Here is a 26,479-nt window from a genome sequence, read left to right on the forward strand (position 1 = left end):
GGCTCCACCCCCAGAGATTGATTTAATTGGTCCAAAGCAGACCTAGTAGGGCTGGCCGCAGCGGCTCACGCCTATAATCCTCACACTTTAGGAGGCCAAGGTGGGAGGATCATTTGAGACCAGGAGTTGAAGTCCCCATCTCTACAAAAAAATAAATAAAGTAGACCTGGGCATGAGTATGTTCAAAGGTCCCAGGTGATTCTAATATTCTGGTAGATTTATAAACTGCTTTAGATGCTACTTCAATTCTCATCATAAATAATATTCTAGAAAGTTTCGTCCATATGAGAAAAAATGTTACCTGTTTCTCAGTTGCTTCATAATCACTCATGTGGTTGGTGGCTAATAAATTCTGCTTCACCTCCACTTAAGAGTTCAAACACAGTTTCACTTATCTTTTTAGCTCTGGGGAAATAGCATGCACCTTCATAGGTTATTTTTTGTTTTTAAGTGGTCTTCACTATGCCTTTTTTTCCCAGATCGTATCATCATCCTAAATTTTTTACTCTTTACAGAGTGACATTTTCCCTCTGATTAGCTTTCTCCAAGCCATCCTTCCCTCTTCATTTTCTTGAGGAAACAGCTCTAAGATTAAAGACAGGAAAGAGAAAGAGAACCTATCAATCAATGGTAATTAGCATTTAAAATGTTCTGAATGAATGCCCGAACCTTCCCTTTCACTTCGTTTTCATAGGCCTTATGGCTCTGGGGATTTGATATGGCATATGGTAAGGAAGCAGACGAATGAGGATGAGGTTTGAAGTCAGAACTGAGTTTGAGCTCTAGTTGAATAATATTGAAGGAGACATTATGTAATCAATCACCTTGAGCTCCAGTGTCCTCCTTTCTGAAGTCAGGCTGTCACCATTGCCCTCCAAAAGCTACTTTGAAGATTCAATGATGAAATGCTTACCACAGTGCTTGATATTTATTGTTAATTTCTCTTCCCAGTAAAGAACTGTGCAAAGAGTATTTGGCTGCCTTAATCCCTGACTCCAGCAACAAACCTTCTCAGTCACTATTTAGAACTGTTTTTAGAGTTTGGCAGTGATAATTTTTCGGACAGCCAGCAAGTAGTGTACTAGAGATAATCCCTTCCTCCACCCCCTGTGATACCCTTAACGTCTTTACTGCTTCATCAGGCAAGTGTCTGATACATGGGGCTGACAGTATTACATTCCACTTGGGAAGATGATAACAGGAGAAGCAAAAGCACAGTGACCAGTTGGCATTTATTAGTGTAGTTACAATTTGTCACTGTAGTAAAACTAGTAGAGGAACCAAGACTCTTTGTTATCACAAAGAAATAAATAAAGCTTATTTTTAGGAAAATTCTGAGTAAGTGATATCTAGCAGTAGCACTAGAGGTGCCCAGCCTTGTGTGACAGATAAAGCTGGGGCAGAAGTCATGTTAAATTCTACCTAAAAGGAGCTCCCACCCACTGCCCCTTCCTCCAGCTCCTGGCCAGAACTGATCATGGCTGCAAGGTACAGAATAAAAGGAAACCTAATGAAAAAAAAAAACAGCTAAAACACTGAGAAGATGTGGACTTATGAGGGTGGGCTGACCATGATCAGGTAATCTATTCCCCTCACTCCAGAGAGGTTTAGACAGCAGCTTCTCCGGACCGCTTCCGGGTGATGTGCTCCAAGTGGGCATGGTCTGAAGTGTCCAAGTCAATCTCGTACTTGGCTAGGATTTTGAGGATGGGCCTCAGTTTCAGCCACCACTGTTCCTTGGGGATTCGATGCCTACAGAGGAATGAGGTAGATGATGATACAATCTTTTAGCACCCCAATCAACTTCTACCAAAGGTTTATAGGAAGAAGTTAGACAGAAGAGGTTAGATTTAGGACATGTGCATCACATCTGAAATGGGTAAGAATACAGGTGTTACTCCTTAAAAAAAAAAAGGATTAAAGACAGTGAACAGGTTGAGGACAGTAGAGCTTGAAACTACCAGGGAGAGAACCACTCCAGAAAGCAGATGTACTCACTCAAAATCTGTCTGGTCCTTCAGCTCAGTCACTGGTTGGAAGACCAGAGCCCTCTTACGCATCCCCAGAACACAGCCCGAATCTGGACTATTGGCAAAGATCCGCCCTGCAATAACGGATGGGCAGTCAGCTTCTATACTGGGGAAGCAGCCTCTATAGAGGGCACTCGCTGTCGCACCCCACCTACCGTTACGGTAACTCTCTTTGATTTTCCCAGACATCCAGTTCATAGCCTTGGCGCCCATCTTAGTGGCAAAATTCCTATCAAATGGGGTTGGGCTCCCACCCTGGAGAAAGAAACGTAAAAATTACAGAGGGAAGGACTCTAATGAAGTGGCAGAGATACCTAGACACACAGAGAAAAAGGAAAGATGGGCCCCAGGTTTACAGCCCAAAACAGGAATCCAGAAGTCAAACTATGAAAGGGTGCCCTGAGGCAGTGCCAGGATCCAAGGCAGGCTGGCCCAGCACATTGGGCCACGTATCAGATATAGGAATAACTAATTAAAGATGATTGGCCCCACAATCCCCTCTTTTAGCTCCACAGCTGCCAGATCCTGTTTTAGTCTTATTGGCCAACAGGCCGGTTGCCTGCCCCTCTTCAGCTCAGCAGCTTTTGTTGGTCACTGTCAATGATGACATAAAAGTGTTTTTTTGTGGCCCAATCTGGCTGCCCTTGGTAGTACCTCCGAATAATATAAAACATCATACAGATTTCCTTTGAATTAAGAGGAGGCAGGTGGGAAAGTGGGAATGTTTGGAGACATTTTTGTTACAACTGGGAGTGAGAGGGAGGTGCTACTGGCATCTAGTGGGTAGAGACCAGGGATGCTATGCAACTGTCCTACAGTGCATAGAACAGCTACCCATGACAAATTATCATCCAGCCCCAAAAGGCAAAGCTGCCAAGGTTGAGAAACCCTCCCGTAAATGAAAAGGATAGACCATATAATCTCTAAAGTCATTTCCAGGATAAAGATGTTTTGGTTCTATGACTGTAAGAGACTGCAGGCCCGTGCTCTATGAGGGCACTGACAGCCTCCTCCAGAAGATTGGAAAAGGCCAGTGGAAGCCTCAGTGGCCGTTGGCAGGTATGGGTGTCTGATGAAGGGCATGACTAGGGTGTCTTCCCTACCTGCTGCATGTGACCAAGCACATTCTTCCTGCTGTCGAAGATGCCCTTCCCCTCCTCAGAGTACAGGTTGAAAATGAAGTCAGTGGTATAGTTCTCATTGCACTTTTCATTCCTGCCAGGTGGAGACCAAAAGCCTGTGACTCTGGTTGGCTTCCCATCCCCTCTTTCTGCCTTTGTTCTTTCCTTTCAATTTTTATCTCCTCCCAGGATTCAAGGGATAGGCTGGCCCCCTCCCTTTATATCTACAGATTCCTCAGGGTGTCCCAACCATGGCCATTCTATGGGTTTGAGCCAAAGCTTATTTTTCTTCTTCACTTAGGAGCAAACCATGGATGAGGTACCTTAACACCAAGCCCCTTTTCACAGTTGTTTTCATCTTTTGCACCAGATGTTCAACATTTGCCTGAAAATGAAAGAGTAAATCCTAAGCCTAATTGGGAGTGGATAAGGTTGGGTATAAATCTCTCTTCTTCCATACCACACCTCTCCAGGAAGGAAGAGAGACATGGAAGAGAGTTGTTTACAATCCTGGGCCTGAACTGTGCCTAATTCCTTTAAGAAGCTCAGTGTGGACTGAAATTTAAACAATGACTCCAAATGAGACAGAACTGGAAGAGGCAGCACTACAGACAGCTGCAGTAACTGTCAGTGTTCAGCCCCTCACCCTCTCCAATCTCCCTTTCCAAGCCTTCCTGGTTCCCCTTGCCTCAGAGGGCTGAGTTGTGGTCACAGTGTCAGTCTTGACACTCTATATCTCTGTTTTGAGAGAGTCTCTCTCAAAAGCAGAATGACAGCAAGGGAAGTCTGAAGGGGAGACATGATTTGGTAAAAAGAACACTGACTTTCCCCATCAGTTAAACCATCTGCTCACTTGGGGGTTTAGAAAAGTTTTTTAACCTCTCTAAACCTTTCTATCTTATATGCAGATAGTGTCTTCTTTGCATGTCTATTGTGAAGATAAAATGCAAAAATGCCCATAAAGGGCTTAGCACCAGGCCACCTGACTCAAAATAAGCATTTCAACGCCAGAGAATGCCTGCGTCGTGCTCCTTCTGGTCTTCACAGAATTCCACAGACCAATCAGCTCTGTCCTCAACTTGAGCTCTCATAGTTCAGATCACTGTGGAAACAGTCTAGAGACAGGGGAGAGCTACTTAGCAGGCTCTGGGTGGCCAGCTACCTGCAGGTCTCGAATGGTGAAGGGCTCCTCAAAAATGTAGGCAGCATCGGCCCCAGCTGCCAGTCCAGCCATGGTGGCCAGGTAGCCACAGTAGCCACCCATGGTCTCAATGATAAACACCCGACGCTTGGTGCCAGCTGCTGACTGCTTGATGCGGTCACAGGTCTGCAAGGACAATGGGTTACAGTTAGAAAGACATGATCGGGGCCTGATTCTTGTCACTCTTTAATCTTTGCCATTAATTAAACCCTGGAACTATATTCTCCATAGGCTGGCAGGGCCCCTAGAGCTCATCAAGTTCTTGCATTTAAGGTAACAGGCATATTTGCCAACACACTGCAGAACATCTCTCCTGGGAAGGAAGCTGTACCTATCCTTTCTACTGCTCAGAAAATTAGACTGCATGATCTCAGAAAGAAAAAACAAAACAAAACATTTGGTATTCAGGGTATTGGTGCATTTCTAGGTGAGGAAACTGAACACTTTGTCACCCAAGCTGGAGTAAAGTGGCACGATCTCTGCTCACTGCAACCTCTGCCTCCCAGGTTCAAGCAATTTTCCTGCCTCAGCCTCCCAAGTAGCTGGGATTACAGGCACCTACCACCACACCCAGCTAATTTTTGTATTTTTAGTAGAGATGGGGTTTCACCATGTTGGCCAGGTTGCTCTTGAACTCCTGAACCCAAGTGATCTGCCTGCCTCGGCCTCCTGAAGTGCTGGGATTACAAGTGTGAGTCACCATGCCCAGCTGAAGAATCACTTTCAAACATTCCCATTTGCCTGGCATAAAGAGTAGCTCACTTTTTGGGACCACACTCAGTTTAAGGATTATAATCCTGGCCAAAAGGGATGGGAAGTGGTGGTAGGCTCTCACCGTGCAGATAGTATTGAGTGCTGTGTCAGCCCCAACGCTGAAGTCTGAGCCAGGGACATTGTTGGAGACTGTAGCAGGAATGACCACAAATGGGATGCAGAGCTCATCAAACTGCTTCCTGCCCTCCATCAGTTCCAGGCCCCCTGTGTAAGCCTAAGAAGAAGACAGCACAAGGGCAGGATTGGGGAGAGGGAGAGGAGGTGGGAGGGAGAGAGGAAGAAATGGCGGCAGGCACTCACCTCAAAGCCCCCAATGATGACAAGGCCCTGAATGTTAAACTTAGTTATATTGGCACTGATCTGTTCAAAGCTCTTCTTGGGTAGAGTCCTAGTTGACCAGTGATGGGGGGAGGGGTGAAGGGGAATTGGAATTTGGGGAAGAGGCAGGAAAATTGAGGGAGAGAAAAGCTAGAGTTAGAGGCACTTTATTTTTAATTTCTTGACCTGTGCCCCCCTCCCTAGCCCACCCTCTCAGTCCTATCCAAGGATACATACTGGAACTCTAAATTGCCAGAGCTGCTAAAGATGTTGAGATGGGCATGTCTGCCCTCATGGCAGCAACTGTGAGGTTGGGGGTGGAGGACCCAGACAACAGGGTGGTTGAAGCAGACCATGGCATAATGAACCCACATCCAAGGGCAACTTTAAGAGGTGACTGGGAGGAGGTGCCTCTGCAGTGCTACTTACCTTTTAGTCCCAAGTTTAGAGCCACCTTGGCCAGTCCAGCCCCCAACATAGCTCCAACCAGCTTCCTCTATCTGTGGGGAAAAGCCACAGAGCTCTGCACAAGACTAAAGCACTAGGAGGGCTGTGTGGGACTGGTGCCACTGCTTGAGTTCTAACCCTACCCCGGGATTCCCCTTGGGTGGAAGAGGTACACCAGGTATTAGCTTTTCCCCACGCACTGAACTTCTTCTACCCTTACTGCTCATTCACAAATATTAGCATCTACCTATGCCAGGCACTGCGCTGAGCTTTGGGATAGAGAATTAAATAAGACATGTTGTTTGCAATGGTTCAGTCCAGTAATTCCTGCCTGTTCCTACTGCCCTAACATTAAATATCTACTTCTGCCTGGACCCTGAGAGAGGAGAGAGAGGTAGTGAGAAACAGAGGAAGCCAAGAGAATGGACAGGTCATTCTTGCTACACTTATCTTCCCCATGACTGCTCCCGGGTCCCAGAATAGTCCCCATACCTGCCCCTTGGCCAGGCCCTCGAAACCATCATGGACAACGAGCACTCGGTTGCCCTGGATAAGGCCAATCCTCACAGTGGAGCGAACAGCAGCATTCATGCCTGCAGCCGGAGCCCCCACGTTCATCACAGCCACTGTGTGCGAACCACTCTATAGAGGAGCAAGCAGGGAAAAAGGAGGACAGAAACCCAGCCGGGGAACAGGGAGGAGGTCAGTACAGGAGGCAGAGCTCTGAGCCCTTGTCATCCAGGGATCAGGACATCTGCCTAAGACAACACACAGCCCTCTCCCAAGGAATGCCAGCACAGCTTGCTACCACATACTATGGAAGCAAAATTCTTGATCACAGATCAATAAATAAAGCTGCTGTCCCCCATCTCAGATATCATTATTATACAGTGAATGAGAGACCTTCCAGAGCAGCACTTCCCAAGTGTGATCCTTGGATCACCTGCATCAAAATCCACTGGGGGAGCCTGTTAAACCTGCATATTCCTGGACTCTACCCAGATATGAATCTCCTCTGAGAGAGGGGCCCAGGAGTTTGCATGTTTAATAAGCAACCCAAATAATTCTGATATATACTTAATATTGAGAACCACTACTCCAATGGAAGAAGTGGCTTAGATACACTTAGATGTGATTATTCCCAGATTTTCCCAGAGAAAAAGTACATAAGCCCTCTTTCCGATTCTTTGCATGCTATCTTGCCAGTCCTGAAGTGGGCATGGGTCTTGTGTTAGAGATATCCAGGGTACACTAAAAAGGGGGCTGGTATCCGGAGTGGTTAAGAGGAAATCATTATAATAGGGCCAGGGACCCAGCACTGAAGATCAGAGTGGGGCAGAGAAGTTGGCAAGGCTTATGTCGTATGGACTGTGGTAGCACTTTATGAAGAGAGACTGGAGGAGGGAGGAGGAAAAGGGGAGAGGGCAAGTCAACTTGCCAGTACCTTAGATACCGGGGGCCTGACATGAGCTAGAAGCTTGTACACCTCCCAGTTGTTCATGAAGCTCCTGTAGGAAGTACAAATAGAGAGAGGTGTCTTCAGGCCATTCCCCACAGCCAGCAGCCATGGGGATCCTGGTCTGAAGTTTTGCTCCCAGAGGGAAGTTCCATAGGGCAAACCTCTGAGGACAGAACTGGGGCAGAGCAGGGACAGGGCAGGGGCTGCAAAGCGGCCACTAGTTCATCAAACACTCCCTCAGTACTCTTCTCCCTCAAGAAGCTCAGCACAAGAGACTCCCTTGCCTAGAGGAACTTATCATCTAGCTGGGGCTCACGTATAGAAATAACAGATCATAAAAGGTTGACGCCAGGGACTGCATCCCTGAGATGAACTGAGCCTCCCAGTTACCTCACAACTAATTTTCTTGGGCAAGAACTTGCTGCAGAGAGAATCAGAAAAGGAAGCAGAAGCTCATGTTTTGGGCCTGGAGCCATGGAGATCTTTGGCTTCGTTCAGACCTCTGATTTCTGTAGCTAGTGAGCTTCCCGTCATTTCCTCACCGGCCTCTCAGCTTCAGAGCTTCATCAAATTTCTTCTCATCCATGGCCTTGGTCACATCTTTGGTCTGAGTGGGGAGCACAGCGACAGTTTCAACTCCAGGGTCAGGATTCCGCACAGCTGGATCTCCACCCCACAGTCGAACTCTGCCCATCTCTGGGATTGTGACTAGATCCTGCCCATTCTATACCCCACCTTTCCTATGCCCCCAAACTTTCACAGAAGTATATTTGTTTTTCCTGAGTTGTCTAAGTAATGAGCAGCAAAAGAAGAGAACTGATTCTATGCTCTGTTTATTTTATTTATTTTTTTTGAGATGGAGTCTCGCTCTGTCGCCCAGGCTGGAGTGCAGTGGCACGATCTTGGCTCACTGCAACCCCCCGCCTCGTGGGTTCAAGTGATTCTCCTGCCTCAGCCTCCCAAGTAGCTGGGATTATAGGCATGTGCCACCACACATGGCTATTTTTTTTGGTATTTTTCACCATGTTAGCCAGGATGGTCTCGATCTGACCTTGTGATCTGCCTGCTTCGGCCTCCCAAAGTGCTGGGATTACAGGCGTGAGCCACCATGCCTGGCACTATGCTCTGTTTATTAGAAGTATGGGCAGAGTGGAAGAATGCTCACAGATAAATAGTATCTTCCATTCCACACCCAGGTCCCCAGCCTTAAAGCAGCCTCTAAAGTCATGAGTAAATGAAGATCCTACAGGTAACCCAGTTAGGAAGGACTGATCCCTGCTGTGTGCTTCTCAACTACGGATTTCAGCTCTGTGGGGCAGTGCCTTCGCTTTGGAGCTTTTACAGATACATTTCCAAGCAAGGCTGCAGGTCACTGGGACTCCTGAATCTCAGAGAGAAGGAGGCCGGGAGATGGGGAGCATTTACACCAGCCCTCAGAACCAGGCCAGACACCCTAGCTCTCGCTCCCAGCCGCCGTGTTCACTCTGTGGTATCAAAGGAGTGATTCCTTCATAATAAAGGCCACCATTTCCTGAGCACTCCACATTTGCTAGGTACTGCATCACATGCTAATATAGCTTATCTCCAATCCTTACAATAACCCTCAACGTGAGCATTAGTAACCTCGTGTTGGTTCAGAGAAACATGTTCAAGATAGAAATCACAGAGACAAAAGCTACCCAGCTAGAATTTAATAATATTCTCCTGTTCTTAATGAAGTTAGGAGGAATATTGCATTATTCTTCCAATAAAGACATGATAAAAAGGTTTGAGGTTGTATATTATGAGATACTGGGTTTCATTACTAAGGAGGATGTAGAATCTCCCACCTTCCTTAGTAACGTTTTACAGATGGGAACACTAAAGCTTAGTTAAGAGCTCCTATGCAAAGCCCACTGTGTTCTCTCCCCACATGTCTCTTACTATACCATCTCGCCTCTCCACCTGCTCCTACACCAGTGGCCTTAGACGTAGTCTCATGCCCCTTGAGCTCCAAGGCAGGGGCTTGAGACTGTTAAGAAACGGGTTTAAGATCAGTACTTACCACCTGGACACATTCCATGAGGGGCAGGCGCACAGCCTGGTTACCAGAGAGGCTCACTACACAGGCTGGGGTATCTGGGGTCCCCTCCAAAAGTGCCATCACTGCTTCCACACCCATCCTGCTGCCCTGCAGGAGCCCAGAGAACAAAGACAGTCTGGCTCAGGCTGCGCCATCTTGGCTCAGCCTACAGAGTCAGGATACTCGAGGCCTTTTCCAAATCACAAGACTGAGTCCCACAATTAAGAACTGCAGCAAAGAACTTACTGGGCTTTACCTCCTCAAATGGATTTCATCTAAAGCTTGATGACTCTGTGTTCTTGCCATCGGAACCCCAAAGATTCTACTTAGTTCTAGAGAAACGTGTCCACTATAGTAATCAACAGGATTACTGGGGCTTAATAATAGTCCCTTCTTATTGACAAAACAAGGTAGGAGATTGCTTTGCTCTTCCAATGAAAATAGGATAAGAGGGTTTAAACTGAGTGTCTAAGGTTGGGATTACATGCCTGTAATTCCAGCATTTTGGGGGGCCAAGGCAGGCGGATCACCTGAGGTCAGGAGTTCAAGACCAGCCTGGCTAACATGGTGGAACCCCGTCTCTACTAAAAATACAAAAAGTTAGCTAGGCACAGTGGCATGTGCCTGTAATCCCAGCTACTCAGGAGGCTGAGGTAGGAGAATACCTTGAACCCGGGAGATGGAGACTGCAGTGAGCCGAAATTGCACCACTGCACTCTAGCCTGGGTGATAGAGCAAGACTCCATCTCTAAAAAAAAAAAAAAAAAGGCTGGGCCCGGTAGCTTACGCCAGTAATCCCAATGTTTTGGGAGGCTGAGGCAGGCAGATCACAAGGTCAGGAGTTCAAGACCTGCCTGGCCAACATGGCGAAACCCCCATCTCTACTAAAAATTAAAAAAATTAGCTGGGCACGGCGGCAGGCACCTGCAATCCCAGCTACTCGGGAGGCTGAGGCCGGAGAATCCCTTGAACCCAGGAGGCAGAGGTTGCAGTGAGCTGAGACCATGCCACTGTACTCCAGCCTGGGCAACAGAGAGAGACTCCATCTCAAAAAAAAAAAAAAAAGAAAGAAAGAAAGAAGGAAAGAAAGAAAGAAAAAAGAAATACCACTATATACCTATCAGAATGGTTAAAATTAAAAAAAAAAAAAATGATGACCCCCAAATGCTAGTAAGGATGCAAACAAAACAGGTGGTTCATAAATTGCTGATGGAGATTAAAATGGTACAGCTATTCTGGAAACAGTTGGGCAGTACCTTTGAAAAAAAATTTTTTTAAGAAACAAAAAAGTACCATACAACCCAATTGAACTCTTGGGCAATTACTCTGCAGAAATGAAAATTTAAGTTCACACAAAAAGCTGTACACAAATGTTCATAGTCGCTTTATCCCTAATAGCCAAAAATTGAAAACAACTCAAATGTTTGAATGATTAAACAAACTGTAATACGTCCACTCCATGGAGTACTGCTCTGCAAAAAACAGTAAACTATAGAAACAAACAACACCTTTGATAAATATCTAGAGAATTATGCTGAGTGGAAAAAAAAGCCAATCCTAAAGGGTTGCATATTATGCAATTCCATTTATATAATATACATGAGATTAAAAATTACAGACAAAGAGACAGATTAGTGGTTGCCAGAGGTTAAGAATGAGAAGGGAGGGCCGGGCACAGTGGCTCATGCCTGTAATCCCAGCACTTTGGGAGGCCGAGGCGGGCAGATCACAAGGTCAGGAGATCGAGACCATCCTGGCTAACATGGTGAAACCCCGTCTCTACTAAAAATACAAAAAATTAGCCAAGCATGGTCTGGGCGCCTGTAGTCCCAGCTACTTGGGAGGCTGAGGAAGGAGAATGGCGTGAACCCGGGAGGCAGAGCTTGTAGTGAGCCGAGGTCGTGCCATTGCACTCCAGCCTGGGCGACAGAGCAAGACTCCACCTCAAAAAGTGATAATAATGAGGAGGGATGGGTGGAGGTAAAGTACACGTGGCTATAAAAGGACAACATGAGATATCCTGTGGCAATAGAAATGTTCTGTAGCTTGACTATATCAATGTCAATATCCTGGTGATGATATTGTACTATAGTTATGCAAGATGTTACCATTGAAGGAAACTGGGCAAAGGGTATGTGGGACTATCTCTGTATTATTCTGTACAACTGAATGTGAATCTACAATTATCTCAAAATTCTTATTAAAAATATATGAAATAAAACAAAACAAAAAGATATTGTTCCTCACCATTAGGAAGGCATAGTCTCTCATCATTTTTGTAATAGAAGAGAACCCTCAAGTGTATGGGAATGGGTCAGTGGCCACTGCAGCCCAAAGGCTGGTGGAGAGGCAACACGACCAGTGATGTAAGTCCCTGTCTGGTGAAGTGCAGCCCTGAGGGGGCAGGACTACAAGGATGAGGGTTTCATGGCATGAGGGCCATAGAGCCCAGTGACTTACCAGAATTCTGTCAAAGGCTGATGGCGTCCCACCCCTCTGCACATGCCCCAAGACAGTAACCCGGGTGTCATATCCCAGACGCTTAACCACCAGCTGAAGGGACCAAGAGAGGGACAGAGAGAGGGTTACACAGAGTCAAAGGAAGAAAACAAGCAGAGACTTGGGTAAATCACGGACAGCTCAGCCTCTTGTCTTGTAATGGTTCTTTGTGGGAGGCAACCAGGGGCAGGGACCCAGGGAGAGATGTGCAGAAGGACCAAGGGGAGAAGCAGTGTCAGGAGACTCAGAAGCCAGAAGGGAATGGGCTATGGAGTCTAAGGCCTCTCTGGCTTCATTCATACGAACATTCTTGATGTCTTCTGAGGTGATAGGTTTTCCATTCTTGTCAATTGCACCTTCAGCCACAATGATGATGTTGAGACGAGAACCACGGGTCCTTGTCTGGTTGAGAACAAAGGGTAAAATGGTCCATGGAATGAAGCTGATGGGTGGGAAACAGATCATCAGTGGAACAGGGTGAGGGATTTCTTAAGGGCAAAATAAAGTGCCAGTACCTCGCTGAGTCGGCGACAAAGGTGTTCCTCCCAGTCGTCATCTGGTGGACATTCAGGAATAAAAACCCAGTCGGCCCCACAAGACAGAGAGGTGACAAGGGCCAGGTATCTGAGATGAGAGCCAGAAGCATCCTGCTAGAAGTTGTAGTCTACAAATAGCCTCATCCATACCCAACAAGTTCTCCTAGTCCTCAGAGTTGATAAAAGGTCTGGAGAGCCTCCATTTTATTCTTGGGGCAAGGGTAAGAGCACCAGGGCCCCTCAATGAGATTCTGTTTCTAACGGACACCTTCCATTTATGTTCACCTGCCACAGTGGCTTCCAGCCTCAGAGCACTACCCACTCTTTACACCAAGTGTGTGCCTGCGCATGTACACACATGCATGTATGGGGATGTAATGGAGGGGGATGGAGTCCGGAAAGAGAACCACACCACAAGGAGCATGTGCACCTCCAGATCTGCTGCTACTGAGAGACCTCACTGGACTCTCTGGGGAAAAGGAAAGGGCTATTGCTAGGTTCACGGAATAAATGGGTCAGAATGAGGATCTTACCCACAGTGGCGGCCCATTACTTCTAACACAAATGTCCTCTGGTGGCTGCAAGAGATAGACAAAGGACACAGTCCAAGTGACCCTATGGCCAAGATCAAGCCACCACCCACATCTAGGCCAATTACCCTCTCTGGGAGATAGATACATGTATGCTGCCAGGCCTTCTAGCAGGCTTCCTGAGACCAGGAAGACCTAGGGGAAATACTTTAGCCACAAGGTATCCTTCCTAGGCCTGAGAAAACACAGCAGTAAAAGGTGTCTAAACAAAGGCTCTGTTCCAGGGAGGAACCGGGTCAGGGAAGGGAAGGAGAGGAAAGGATAAGAAGTGAAGGGAGAATTGGACTAACTGGAATCCTCTAGGATTACCCGGGGGTAAACTGTTACCCTTCTATCCTCCCATCCTACATTGCCTCTCCCCAGGTCCCCTTATCTCTGAGCCGTTGTGGTCATAGCAGCACCTATACTTTCTATGATATGGTTGGAAAGCGTAGCTCATGTCTGGGCTCCCTAGATTTGCCCAGTCTGAAGAATAACCATTTACCCCAACGATATGAAAGACCTCAGAGCTGCATATTTGGACAGTGGGCCAGACAGTGGCAAAAGACAAATCACATATCATTAAGGGAACAGTGCAATTTCAGTGCTCTAGATAATTTTTAGTTAAAAATAGTGTTCTAGCCCCAGAAAACTGGTCATTATAGTCACCACAGCTCAAACACTTTAGTCTTCAGCAGCTTCTAGCCCTTTAGCCTGTCCTAGCTGCCATCTTCTTACACTGCCTACATCCCAAATCCCCTTACCTCTGGGCAGTGGTAGTGATGGCATCTACAATTTCCATGATCCGGTGCAGGGCAGAGTCGGTGCCAATGGTCATATCGGTGCCACAGAAGTCATTGTCAATTGACCCAACCAGGCCCACAATGTTCAGATAGCTGGACTTCGTAGCCTCCTCATCTGTGATCTTACCTGGCAATGGGAAGCAAACCAGGAGCCACGGGGTGAGGAACCTAAAGAGGAGACATCTAGAGAGAGAGACTCTAGCCAAAAGCAATTGTAGAAAATACAAGAAAAAGGAGGGCGAAGGCTGCCTATTTGTGTCTGGGTAACATTTTTCTCCAATGGGAGGTAAAAGCGGGGCGGGGGCAATATGTGTGTGTACACGCGTGCACGTACCGACACAAATAAGCAACACTGATGTGAAAAATCTCCTACCTGCTTTCTGGAGGTCAATCAACAAGTCACTCCACTCGGAACGGAAGGTATCAGCCCCAGTGAGGCTGCCATCACCCCCAATGACACAGAGATTGGTGATCCCACGCTTCACCAGGTTGTAGGCAGCTCGGAGTCGTCCTTCTCGTTCCCGAAAGTCCTTGCACCGGGCACTTCCAATCACCGTGCCTCCCTTTGGAAGAGGTAGAAGTCAGCTCCCCAGAGACAGGGCTCAACATGCTGAGATATCCCCTATTCCAATGCTGTGATGGCCTAACATAACCGTGTGACTCCCTAGAAAGTTCCTTGACATCCTTAAGAGTGATCCGTCCCTTCCAAAGGAAAGGGAAATGATGCTGGCTGAGGCATCATAGGGTCATTCCCATATTTTGCTACACATCTTAGAAGATGTGGCTGGGTGCGGTGGCTCACGCTTGTAATCCCAGCACTTTGGGAGGCCGAGGCGGGCGGATCACGAGGTCAGGAGATCGAGACCACGGTGAAACCCCGTCTCTACTAAAAATACAAAAAATTAGCCGGGCGTGGTGGCGGGCACCTGTAGTCCCGGCTACTCGGAGAGGCTGAGGCAGGAGAATGGCGTGAACCTGGGAGGCAGAGCTTGCAGTGAGCCGAGATTGTGCCACTGCACTCCAGCCTGGGCGACAGAGCAAGACTCCATCTCAAAAAAAAAAAAAAAGAAGACTGCTAAGAACCCCTTTCATTGAAGGCTTTGTCATCCACGACCATCCTAAAGAGAACAAGTGAATACATACATGTCTGTTGGCTTCTCAAATAATCTCCAACTTTCACATCTTAGAAGCAGTGACTTCAGTCTTTAGAAATTCTCCCTAATGGCCTGACATTATTGGACTGTGTCCAAATTATTATTAGGAGTTCATCCCAATGTGTTTTGTAGTATTTTTCCTCTCTCTACACTGAGATTTCCAACTGTACCCAGGTACTGCCAATCCTTTCCCCTTAGCTCCTTGCAATCCATGGTGCCAGCAGCAGAAGCCGCAATATCCAGGTATTCACAGGAAAAATAGCTCTGGGTAAAGAAAGCCTTATAGATACCCCAAGAGAGGTATCTATAAGTCCCTGGGAAATTAAGGCTTTCTATCCCCGAGAGAAAGTATACTTACCTGAGAGAGGTAAGTATACTTAGGTTTTCATATCATATGTACTCCTGGGCAGCCATGACTTTGGGATACTTGTGGAGAATTCTGGCTCATTCTCAGGCCACTTTATGGCAGGCACCATTACCTAGCACCTAGGTAGAGCCTTCACTAGACACTGCATATTAAATTTTTGCCCATGGATTTTTAGGGAACTGAGCTGAAAAAAGGGGGATACAAATGTAATTTACAAATGTTCAGTAAACCAGCAAATGATTGTATTTCTCTCACTCACTGTGGGCTAGCCCACAGTGGATACACAGGAGAAGCCTAAAACAACATGGAGCAAGTAGCATAAAGGACTGTGGAAATCCTCAGGATACTCTTAGGATTTTTTTAAGACTCCAAAAGGCTGTCTCAGTTCCTTTGTCCTTTAAGTGGTCTGGTTTCAGGTCACCTCATCTCCATCACATGAGGACTGGCAGATTTCAGCTCCACTTCTGGCTCTGGCTCCAGTCCTCTGGTAAGGTTATTTTCAGGGCCAGACCTTCCCCGTGACCCTAGAGTAAGACCTGCTTATGTGTCAGTCCCCATAGTCTTGTTTATGACCTTTCCATAAAGAGCAAAGCATCCTGTGATCACTCCTCCACCCTCTCCCTGCCCCAGGAAACCAGGGTGGTATTTTCAAACGTTAAGAGTAAAGGGCAAATAGGGTCCCTCTCTTGTCACTGAATTCCTTCCCAAGAAACCACATGACAGGGAATTTGGGAGACCATGAGCCCAAACCAGAGTGGGATGAAACAAGGACAGAGCAAATATGGGGCAGGGAGTTCTCTGGAACATACCAGCTGAAGCATCATCGAAACGCTCTCCCAGGTGGCCTCCTTGATGTGATCTCCACCATCCACCAGGCCTTGATAACCCTGTGGGACACATTATACCGTTCAGCCCCTGCTAGGCTTCTCCCTAAATTCCCAGGATTAAGACAGGATCCCTGGGAAGAGATTCTCTGAGAGCCAAGCCACCTCCTCCCATTAGTGAGTCCCGGATGCTCGTGAGACTTCATATTTAACACAGACCAAAGAAGGAGGCGTCAACTTTTGCAATACTCTCTTCTAGTTTCTCCCATTTTTGAAATACTGGGATGTGGATATCCTTCCTGATAGTTAATCTTAATTCTTATTTTTGGCTCATCCTATCTCCTCCAACCTGCTTCCCAGGGGACCAATGATAACAGATGGTCTTGATAACCATGGAGAAAAGGAGAAGGGGAAGTTGGTGGGAGGGAAGGAAAGAAATGCGACTTGCTCTAAAAGATTATAAAATCTGATACAAGAAAGCAGGTGGACCTTATAAAAAGAAGAGTGGGTGAACCATGAGAGGGTACTGGGAGAAGGGTGCAAAAGAAGATTTGAGAACCTCAGAAAGTTATGCAAACTACAGAAATGCAGCAAGACTCTTCCCTCCTGGGGCTCTTCCCCTGGATATACTAAATTTGCTGTAAATACTACCCATTTCCATTTCTTTCTCTGTTTTGAGGGAGATAAAAGGAGGACTAAGAGTTACTTTTTCCTTTAAATTGAACAGGCAACATGAAGACCCAGTCTGTAGATGCCCAGGTCCCACCATCACTATTGGAGTCAAGTAGGAAAGAGTGACTCATGAAGCTAGGGAGTCAAGGAAAATCAAACACAGCAATGTAACTAACTGGGAGGTAAGGACACAGAACGTGGGAAGGGGATAGAAGGCAGATTTAGAAGAGGACAAAGAAAGAATGATGAAGAACAAAGTACAGAACCAACCTCATGGACAAAGAAGACACGGGCACCGGTGAAGATACCAACTCGAACCACAGCCCTGACAGCAGCATTCATACCTGAAAGGAGGGACAAAAGAAGTCACGGAGAGGTTGCTCCTAAGAAAAGGCGCCCTGGAATCCACAGATATTACATTTGGCTAAAGATAATGAATCAGTACTTTATTTAGTCTTTTCTCTGAATCTAGAATAATCCTCTCATCAAAGTATTCTGGCCTCCCCACTCCCAATTACTGCAGTCAATGTTATTGGAGCTTCAGATAATCTGCACTCATTGCTCCTCAAGACCCCCCAAAATCCTGCCTTTCCCAAGACCTTTCCTTGATAGGACCATCTGGGAAATAATAACAACAAGAATAAAGAATTTCTTGAATGTGTATTGTGGGCTAGACACTGCCAAGAGCTTGTCAAATATCATCTTATTTAAAGCTGTTAACAATCCTGGAATTGTCTCCATTTTAAAGATTTGGAAACTGAAACTCAAAAAGGTCAAGGGGCACAAAGCTAGTACTTTTAGAAAGTTCAGATTAGAATTCAAGTTCTCAGATGCCTTAGTTAACATTATTAGCCTCTGTGGCTTGTCCTACTAATCTCAATGGCTGTACTAGGTTTTTCCTTGCTTTCTGCACTGAATCGAGACATCAGCTTTTAGTAGGCATTTCAGGACAAAGACATGACTCTATGTGGTTCAGTAACCTTGCAAGTCACAGTCTATTCACAAGTTCACAAGTATATCTGCTACTAGACAGCTGATTCTGTCAGTCTACACACACACACACACACACACACACACACAAATACACTCCTTTTTTGTGTCACTTGAGTTGGTCTATGTTCCAATGTGTGCCACACAGTTGTGATTTACTAGTTCCCACACTGCCAGAAGAGGCTGTGACCAAGTGTGCAGGAAGAATTGGTGGGGACTCTATTCTCTCACTGCGTTCTCCTGGCATTTCCTCAATTAGTCAACAAATATTTGCTAGTCTCTTCCTGTGGCCTTGTATATAAGATGTTTATGGGGAACTCAAAAAGTATATGTAAATCATTCTCTCTCTGCTTGTACTGGAAGAAAAACTTAGGACTAGGGCTGGACATGGTAGCTCATGCCTGTAATCTCAGTATTTTGGGAGGTCAAGCTGGGAAGACTGCTTGAGCCTAGGAGTTCAAGACCAGCCTGGGCAACATAGCAAGACTCCATCTGTAAAAAAAAAAAAAAAAAAAAGAAAGAAATAAAACAAAACAAAAGAAAAACTTAGGACTAAAATAGAGAGGCAATCCTTTTCCCTTTTTCACAGATGATATTATCCCTCTCCTAGTAGCTGCTCAGTGAAAAGAACGCTCTTCCAGGAGCACTGTGAAAAAGCCAACCCGTCCCAACATAAAACACACAGCAGGTGTCCCATATGTGTGTTTCATATTAGGAACAATGCGCTGATCCTGTGCTAAGCATGGCCTTATTGGTGAGAGATGGGAGACACTCCTTTCCTACCATGTAATGTGACGAGGAGCACATGGTGATGCACAAGGAATCTTAGAGCCATGATGGGTCAACTTCTTGTGAACCATTTTAGCCAGCCTCTCTTAGACATTCTAGTACATATTTTTGTTTCAGTCTAAAAGCTGTTCATGTTGTCCTTAACCCTTCCTGGAGAAATGTAATATACCAGCAAGCACTAAGAGAGCTAGTAACCGGAAAAATCTGCAGCACCAAACTAAAAACCATCACAAGCTTTTGAATAATCCAAGGCTATCAGGAATAGAATGGAATAAAAAAGACCAAAATGTTTCTTTTTTTTGCAGGTTGGTATTACATGGCTATTAGCTCCAAATTGAATTGAAGGTCCATTTGTTCACCGAACAAATATTAACTGAACACCTATCATGTTTCAGGCACTGTGCTAGGCACTGGGGGTACAGCAATGACCAACATAGAGTCTGGGAATACCAAGATAAAGGACTTGGTAATGGTCTTCAAGACATGTGGAGAATTACAATATGGTCTATTGGTCCCTATAAAAGACATGAGCCAATTACAATGGTGCATCTCTATAGTCCCAGCTACTTGGGAGGCTGAGGCAGGTGGATCATTTGAGCCCAGGAGTTAAGTGTAGTCTGGGCAACACAGTGAGACCCCATCTCTCAAAAAAGAGAGAGAGAGAGAGAAAGAGAGAGAGATACAAAGTACAGTGGAAACAGGGTCAAAGAGTATCTAAGCCTGCCAGAAGGAAGTCAGAGAAGGTTATACAGAAAAGACAGCATTTGTCATGGGACCTAAAGGACAATTTCCTTTAAAATTTTTGTCAGGTGGATAATTTGAGGGAGAGTGTTCTTGGCAGAGGGAATAGAACAAATAAAGGTCAGGGTCAAAAAATAACCTTAGGTAATTTGGTATTATAAAGAATAAAATATAAACTAGGAAGTGGTGAGAGATGAAGCTCTACAGGTGGGCAGGCACCTATGTGCCATGAGAAGTTTGACTTGTCTTCTACAGGCCAGGGTTTAATTGGGGATCCATGGGTGATGGGTTTCAGGGAATCCAGGAACCCCACAAAACTGTATGAAAAGTTCTGCGGGCATGGACATTTCTTTCGGGAGAAGGTCCACAGCTTTCATTTGATTCTTAAAGGGGTCTGTGGCCCCTCCAAAAAGAAAAGTTGCAGACAATGAAGAATCTCTGAAGAATTTAGAGAGCAGAGGCACATGATGCGATCTGTATCTCAGAAAGATAACTCTGGCAGCAGTGCGAAAGTCAGCTTAAGAGGGATTTCTAGCGGTAGGCGGCTACCTGGCATCCTAGATAAGAAATGTGGAAGGCCTGAACTGGAAGAGTAGCATTTGGGACAAAACAAAATACTGGACAGAAGACATCTAGGAAACAGAAGCAACAGGACTTATATCCAGTTGGCAATGTGACTACATTTCAAGGGTCAGAGAAGGAGAAAATGTTCCGTGATTGATTTAGACAAAGGGTAAAAGTGTGGTCCATTAACTCAGCAGAGGCAGGTTTTGGTTTGGGCAGGTGGGGGTGGGGGTGATACATTCATATTTGGATATCTTGAGTTTGAAGTTCTTGTGGAGCATCCATGTGAACATGGAAGAGACTATCTCAAGAGAATATGCAGAATTATAAGGGAAAGGGGCAAGGAATGCAACCCTGAGGAAAACCAACGTTGAAGGAATAGGAAGGGGAAGGGAGGTTCCATGATGAAAACTAATAAGGGGCAGCAAGAAATACAAAAGAACCAGGACTTAGCAATGTCTTAGAAGCCAAAAGGGACAGTTTCAAGAAGTGGGAACAGTGCCAAATGCTTCTGATAACTGGTCTAAGGTAAGGCCTGAAAGGTTGGGCTTGTCAACAAGAAGTCATTGGTGAGCATTGATGTCAAAGCTCACTTATGACATCACTAAGGCAAAGCCCCATGAAGTCTAGAAGCCAAAGTTCCCACCCTTAAGTTGAAGGCATCAAAACCAAAAAATCTGTGAAGAGAGGGGCTTCTCAGTAGCTTGAAGAATAGCCTATGTGTGTGAAAGGAACAAGGTCAAAAGTCAACACAAAGCCATGAATGCTTTAGGAAAGATGAATAAAGTCAGCTCAATAAGATCAGAATAGATATGAAACTAAAGTTTGTTTTCCAGCCTGTCACAAGGCCTATGGGATTCTCTTCTGGATACCTGGAGTTCTGGAGTATGAATTTGTAATTTTAGGAAATAAGGGAAAAAGTTGTTCTGAAATGTATAGGTTGGAACATTGTTTCCTCCTCCCAAGCTGAGTAAATGATCCTGCAAAAACTCTAACTTAATACAATCCTGTTGGTATACCCAGGGTTCAGAGAGACAAATGACTCAAAAGGTTTTCAGTACAAAAGCAAACAACAGATGGTGGGCAGGGACTATCCAAATCTGTTGGGCATACGAAAAAAATCTCACAATGAGGAAATTCTCTTCTCCCTCTGCCTTCTTCTTACCTCAACCCCACCAACTTCCATAAGCCATTCATCCTGTCTCCAACTTGAATATCTGAGTGTTTTCCTAGAAACCAAATTTTAGGATGCTCTTCATGTACCTGGTAGCTATGCCTCACACCCCTAGTTCCCTGAAAATCACAAACTCTGGGGTATAAAAATAGTTTATACTAAGGAGCCCCAGTAATTCTTTGAGCTCTCCTAGCCAACCTCACTAGTCTAGTCTGGCCCCAAGCCAGTCCTGGCCAGAGTCTCCTTGGCTGTTCCATGTTGCCCTAAATAACCCTCTATGGCAGTTGTCTGACTTATTAGAAGCAAGACGAAGGATAAGATTACAGGCACCATCCAGTAGGTATTCTGGGTATAGTCAGGAGGGGCTCTGGAGAACATCATAAGCACGTAGTTTGGAGTCTCCAATTACGGTATATTGGGAAGAGGTTTTAGAAAGAAGAACTGTCGGTGATGGGTCTCTATGAGACTAGACAGAAAAAAAATCTAATAAATGACTTGAGCATGACTTTTTTTAAAGCTGATACTAAATAATTTATTTCTGCCTTAACTTTCGTAAGATTTTTAAAAATATATGAGGAGTAAACATTTGTTAGAGATGAATTGTACTTTCTAATGGATATCATAAGTAAAAATTATAAACCTTAGAATAGCAAGCCAGAGAGGTAAAAGGATCTCTGTTCATGCGAACCTTTAAAAATAGAAAAGGCCAGGTGTGATGGCACATGGCCTGTGGTCTCAGCTGCTTGAGAGGCTGAGGCAAGAGGATTGCTTGAGCCAGGAGTTCAAGTCCAGCCTGGGCAACATAAAAATATCCCTTCCCATCTCTTTTTTTTTTGAGACAGAGTTTCACTCTTGTTGCTCAGGATGGAGTGCAATGGTGTGATCTCGACTCACCGCAACCACTGCCTCCAGGGTTCAAGCAATTCTCCTGCCTCAGCCTCCCAAGTGGCTGGGATTACAGGCATGCGCCACCACGCCCGGCTAATTCTGTATTTTTAGTAGAGATGGGGTTTCTCCATGTTGGTCAGGCTGGTCTCGAACTCCCGACCTCAGGTGATTGGCCCGCCTCGGCCTCCCAAAGTCCTGGGATTACAGGCGTGAGCCACTGCACCCGGCCGATCCCGTCCCATCTCTTAAAAAAAAACCAAAAAGGATAAACATACATTTGTAATGGCTGGCTATCTGGAGACAGAGGGCAAGAGCAGATGACTGACTGAGGTCCTTTCCAGGGGTAGAATATGCCGATGTCATAAGGCTAAAGGTAGCAAAGTTTTGGCAGCTGAAGCCATTCCTAGGCTGGAAAGGGAATTAGGATTTGGTATGGCATCAGCCCAGCATCCCAGAGTTCTTTGTTTTTGAGCTCAGGATGTCTGATTCCTGGCCATTTTTCTACCTCAAGAGATGATTAGCTTTGCTGAATTTGGGGAATGACAAAGCTGTGACTTCTATGGATTTTACACAGCTCAATCTCACTTTCCCATGTGGCCCACAAACCCTCAGGGAAAAAAAACAAAACAAAACATTTCTATGTTTTCTCCCTGGGAGAACTAGAGTCCATCAAACTCAGCTGTGGGCAGGCGACTTCTGAATTTGAGCTTCTCCTTCAGCTAGGACCTCTCAGCTCTATTTTGAGTTTTCTGTTTTGCCTCCTTGCCTCCATAGAATTTCAGTTTCTTTTTTTTTTTTTTTGAGACAGAGTCTCGCTCTGTCCCCCAGGCTGGAGTGCAGTGGCGCGATCTCGGCTCACTGCAAGCTCCGCCTCCCGGGTTCACGCCATTCTCCTGCCTCAGCCTCCCGAGTAGCTGGGACTACAGGCGCCCGCCACCACGCCCGGCTAATTTTTTGTATTTTTAGTAGAGACGGGGTTTCACCGTGTTAGCCAGGATGGTCTCGATCTCCTGACCTCGTGAACCGCCCGCCTCGGCCTCCCAAAGTGCTGGGATTACAGGCTTGAGCCACCGTGCCCGGCCAGAATTTCAGTTTCTATCACTCTCAATTCCTAGTGACATGTGGCTGAGATGTTATAGGGATTTGCAGGTGGGCTATTTCCCTGGATATGCTGTACCTATCAGCTGCGTCCTTCAGAAATTAGCTTATCTATAGCCCCTGCCTCCATAAAAGAGGGTCTTTCTCTTACAGCAGTGAGTTATGGTCTTCACTAGAATAAGAGGGTCTCACTGCTCAGGATCAGAAGGTGGAAGGGCTCTGCTACTCTTAGACCCAAGTTAAATCCTAGGCTGACCTTTCTTTCTCTTTCCCTCTCTAAAAAGCTCTTCTTCATTTTATAACTCTGTGTATCTCACTTGGATTGTTTAGCAGGCTTTCTTCTCTCTTCCCCTATTCTGACAATCTGGGTCCACAGATCATTCTACTAAGGTTTCAGGATCCATGCTCAAGTACATGTTAAAGAATTCTGTATTGGCATGGTACTCTGACAGCAGAGAAGAGAGATGCAGTAAAAGCCAGGTCTGTGGTTTCTGCAAACTCAACTAGGGCTCTGCATTCCTAATCTGGTCACTATTCCTAAACTCAGACCTCCGTACCCTCCTTCCTCAGTTTCTTCATTCTAGCACTTTCTGATTCATAACCTATATCACAATTATAATAAATATTAGTTTAAAAAGTCTAGCTTTACTAATATACTAATAAGTATCATAAGAACAAAGATTGTGTCAGACTTTTTCACTGATGTATCCCTGGTGAACATCATCATCATCATCCTGATTGACACAGTAGATACTCACTAATTCATTTTTAATTAATGATCACATGTATTGAGTATTTACGATGTGCCTGCTACTGTTCTAAGCACCTTACTTAAATAAAGAGTTCAGGGTCTTGAAATCTACCTTCTCCATGAAGTTTTCACCGATTAATTCAATCAGAGGCTATCATTTCATTATATAAGTAGATTCCACTTGGTTAATGCACACTTGCTTATTTTTATTTATGTGCCTTATGTAAGAATTCTAGTTTCCTCATTAAACTATAAATTCCTAAAGGAATTCAACTTCTTCACAACATACAAGACAGGGCTCTATACAAAGTGGGTCCTTAGCACAAAGTCTAAAAAAGCCTAGGGACAGTGGTGCAGAGGAGGGGAGCCTAGCTGAAATCGCGTTCCTTGTCTCTTTTTTCCATAATTGTCTCCATGTCCTGTATCCTTTTCAAAGAAATTCTACCTCTTTTCAATGTATCAGAATATATTAGAAGATCAAAGGAGAAAAAGCTTTTTAAAAAAAAATCACATACCCTCTCACTCCCACTCCGTGTTTCCTATATACCTAATTTTCATGACTCCCAGGTTTCTTAAATTCAACCTAGAAAAGGCTTTTTGCTGGCTCTGTTTTCTGCCCCTCCACCTCATAGTGGATCTGTATTGATTAACTGCTGCTGTTCCTATTTGTTCAAGGGGTAATGAAATGGAAGAGGAGGAAAGGCCAGAGAAAACCGAGTGCCTGACTGACCTTGGTCAGTGCAGGAACTTTCCAGACATCAGAGTTAATACCTGAAGACCTAGTTGGGACCCACCATATACTAATTCTGGGTCTCCTCCCATCCCTACCATTACTAAAGTACATGAAGTTAGTCCACTTACTGCCTTCTCAATAACTTTATCTCTTTAGTTTCTTTCCAATGCTGCTTGAGAAAACACCACTCTTTTAGGTTCCCAAAGACCAAAAGAGCCCCTAGTCTTCAAAGAAACTTGGAAAGAAGTTTTATGAAGATGTGGGTAAATAAAAGCATGGCAAACAAAATTCAAATGCACTCGAGGACTTAAGCCTCACAGAAATGTTTAGGAAAGCCCAAAATTCTGGTGAACCTACAGAAGAATAATTCTATTGTATAGGCTAAGGGAGTCAGTAAATTCCAAAAGCCCCACCAACCATGTTTTTTGTCCCCTCCTCCTTACCTTGGGCATCTCCACCAGAGGTTAAGACGGCGATGGCTTTGCCAATCCCCAGGGTTTTGGCTGCATGGTGCTCTTCATGGGTCATGATCCACTCTAGAATTTAAGACAATGGTCAGTTAAGACACAGCAGGAATCAAGATGCCACTAGCTCAAGAAACGGCAATGAGACTGGCTAGAGCCACCTCAGTCAGGCTCTCCCACTATACCAAGTCTGGGTTTTCCAGCCTGAGAGCTTTGGACTTCTTCCAGAGGAAAGCCACACCCTTGTAGACTGACGAGCTGAAATGTCATGTAATCAAGCCCAAGACAACTAAGGTCCTAATTAATTCCTCTCTGATCCCTCCCACCCCAATTGGAACCTATTTGGGGAATAAACTAAGGTCACGGAAAAGAGAAGTTGACTGAATAGAAATGAGAAAGGGAGGAGAAAAGCTGAGTTAGCCTCAAGGATCCCTTCCTTTTCAATGAAGGGATAGGTTATTGCAGAGGGCTGCATCAGATGAGGTTTAGGGCACTGATGACAATCAGCAAAGTAGAAGTAGAAGAGCAAAGGTAGTTTGGATTATAATTAAGATTAGGGTTGGGTGTTATGGAATTGTGCTATTGGAATGAGGTTAGGTGATATGGAGTTGAAACTGGAGGCTAAGGTTATAAAGGCACATCAGAGTTAGGCAAATTAATGGTGTCAGTCTCAAGAGTGGTCAGGGACTTTCTATGGCTCTTCTCTCTCAGGCTGTCAGCCTCCTGAGCATCTCTTGATCCTTGGTCTTTGGGTCTTGCCCCTCACATTACTATATGCTATGAAATGAGAAGATTAACACAAAGTCACTGCCATATATACACAGATGTGCACAGGACATGGGAACACCTTCATATTTTGTTCTTTAGGGATCTCCTCTCTCAAAGGAACACACAAGAGGACATACTTTTGTATTCATAAATACAAACTATCACTTTCCCAGTTTTCTAGGCTAAAACCTGTTATTTTAAATTTATCTCCTCCCTTCCTCTCGGATTCAAAACAGTAACTAAATCCTATTATTCTCCCTTCTTATTATCTTTCTTTATCCATCCCCCTCCATTCTATCCTCATTGCCATTTTCCACCTGAACTGCTTACTACAATAGCTGGTCTCACTGTGCTTGTGTTCCTTTCTTCACTCTATTAGACACACAAAATAAACCTTCATAGGAAGGTCATAGGTCCCTAGGCTTCAGTGGAGATGTGTATTCATTCACAGGAACCCAAGTTTTAAGGGCAGCTTGTGCTTGCTTCTACCCTGCATTTGGAGAACTCAGGGTAGCTGCCTATAGAGACATAGGTCACATAAACACACAAATCCACACAAATCATAAAATAATGCAATGAGACATATATGAAGACATACATTCACAAACACGCACTGTGTTGAGACAGAGATTAATGAACGTACTACATATAATCAGTACTGACAGATAAGGTCCCAACTTGTT

At 45.2% G+C, this 26,479-nt stretch overlaps 1 protein-coding gene across 13 annotated transcripts in view; it reads right to left on the minus strand.

The window, feature by feature from the left end:
* Positions 1-1,213: 1,213 nt before the first annotated feature.
* PFKM (phosphofructokinase, muscle) overlaps positions 1,214-26,479 on the minus strand; it is a 45,804-nt gene continuing 20,538 nt past the window's right edge. For all 13 annotated transcript variants that reach the window (XM_058433679.1, XM_058433676.1, XM_058433672.1 and 10 more), the window contains 22 exons: positions 25,008-25,100; positions 17,107-17,180; positions 16,150-16,227; positions 14,193-14,382; positions 13,781-13,946; positions 12,981-13,025; positions 12,427-12,535; positions 12,218-12,313; positions 11,873-11,965; positions 9,395-9,520; positions 7,893-7,957; positions 7,336-7,399; positions 6,384-6,533; positions 5,874-5,944; positions 5,427-5,514; positions 5,188-5,340; positions 4,314-4,478; positions 3,475-3,536; positions 3,134-3,245; positions 2,186-2,285; positions 1,999-2,104; positions 1,214-1,752 (listed from right to left, as the gene is read on the minus strand). In XM_058433679.1, coding sequence (XP_058289662.1) covers positions 1,608-1,752; positions 1,999-2,104; positions 2,186-2,285; positions 3,134-3,245; positions 3,475-3,536; positions 4,314-4,478; positions 5,188-5,340; positions 5,427-5,514; positions 5,874-5,944; positions 6,384-6,533; positions 7,336-7,399; positions 7,893-7,957; positions 9,395-9,520; positions 11,873-11,965; positions 12,218-12,313; positions 12,427-12,535; positions 12,981-13,025; positions 13,781-13,946; positions 14,193-14,382; positions 16,150-16,227; positions 17,107-17,180; positions 25,008-25,092 — 2,343 coding nt within the window. In that variant the 5' untranslated portion in view covers positions 25,093-25,100 and the 3' untranslated portion in view covers positions 1,214-1,607. The remainder of the gene's footprint in view (positions 1,753-1,998; positions 2,105-2,185; positions 2,286-3,133; positions 3,246-3,474; positions 3,537-4,313; positions 4,479-5,187; positions 5,341-5,426; positions 5,515-5,873; positions 5,945-6,383; positions 6,534-7,335; positions 7,400-7,892; positions 7,958-9,394; positions 9,521-11,872; positions 11,966-12,217; positions 12,314-12,426; positions 12,536-12,980; positions 13,026-13,780; positions 13,947-14,192; positions 14,383-16,149; positions 16,228-17,106; positions 17,181-25,007; positions 25,101-26,479) is intronic.

Source organism: Hylobates moloch, unplaced genomic scaffold (assembly GCF_009828535.3).
Source record: "Hylobates moloch isolate HMO894 unplaced genomic scaffold, HMol_V3 SCAFFOLD_22, whole genome shotgun sequence".
Taxonomy (NCBI): domain Eukaryota; kingdom Metazoa; phylum Chordata; class Mammalia; order Primates; family Hylobatidae; genus Hylobates; species Hylobates moloch.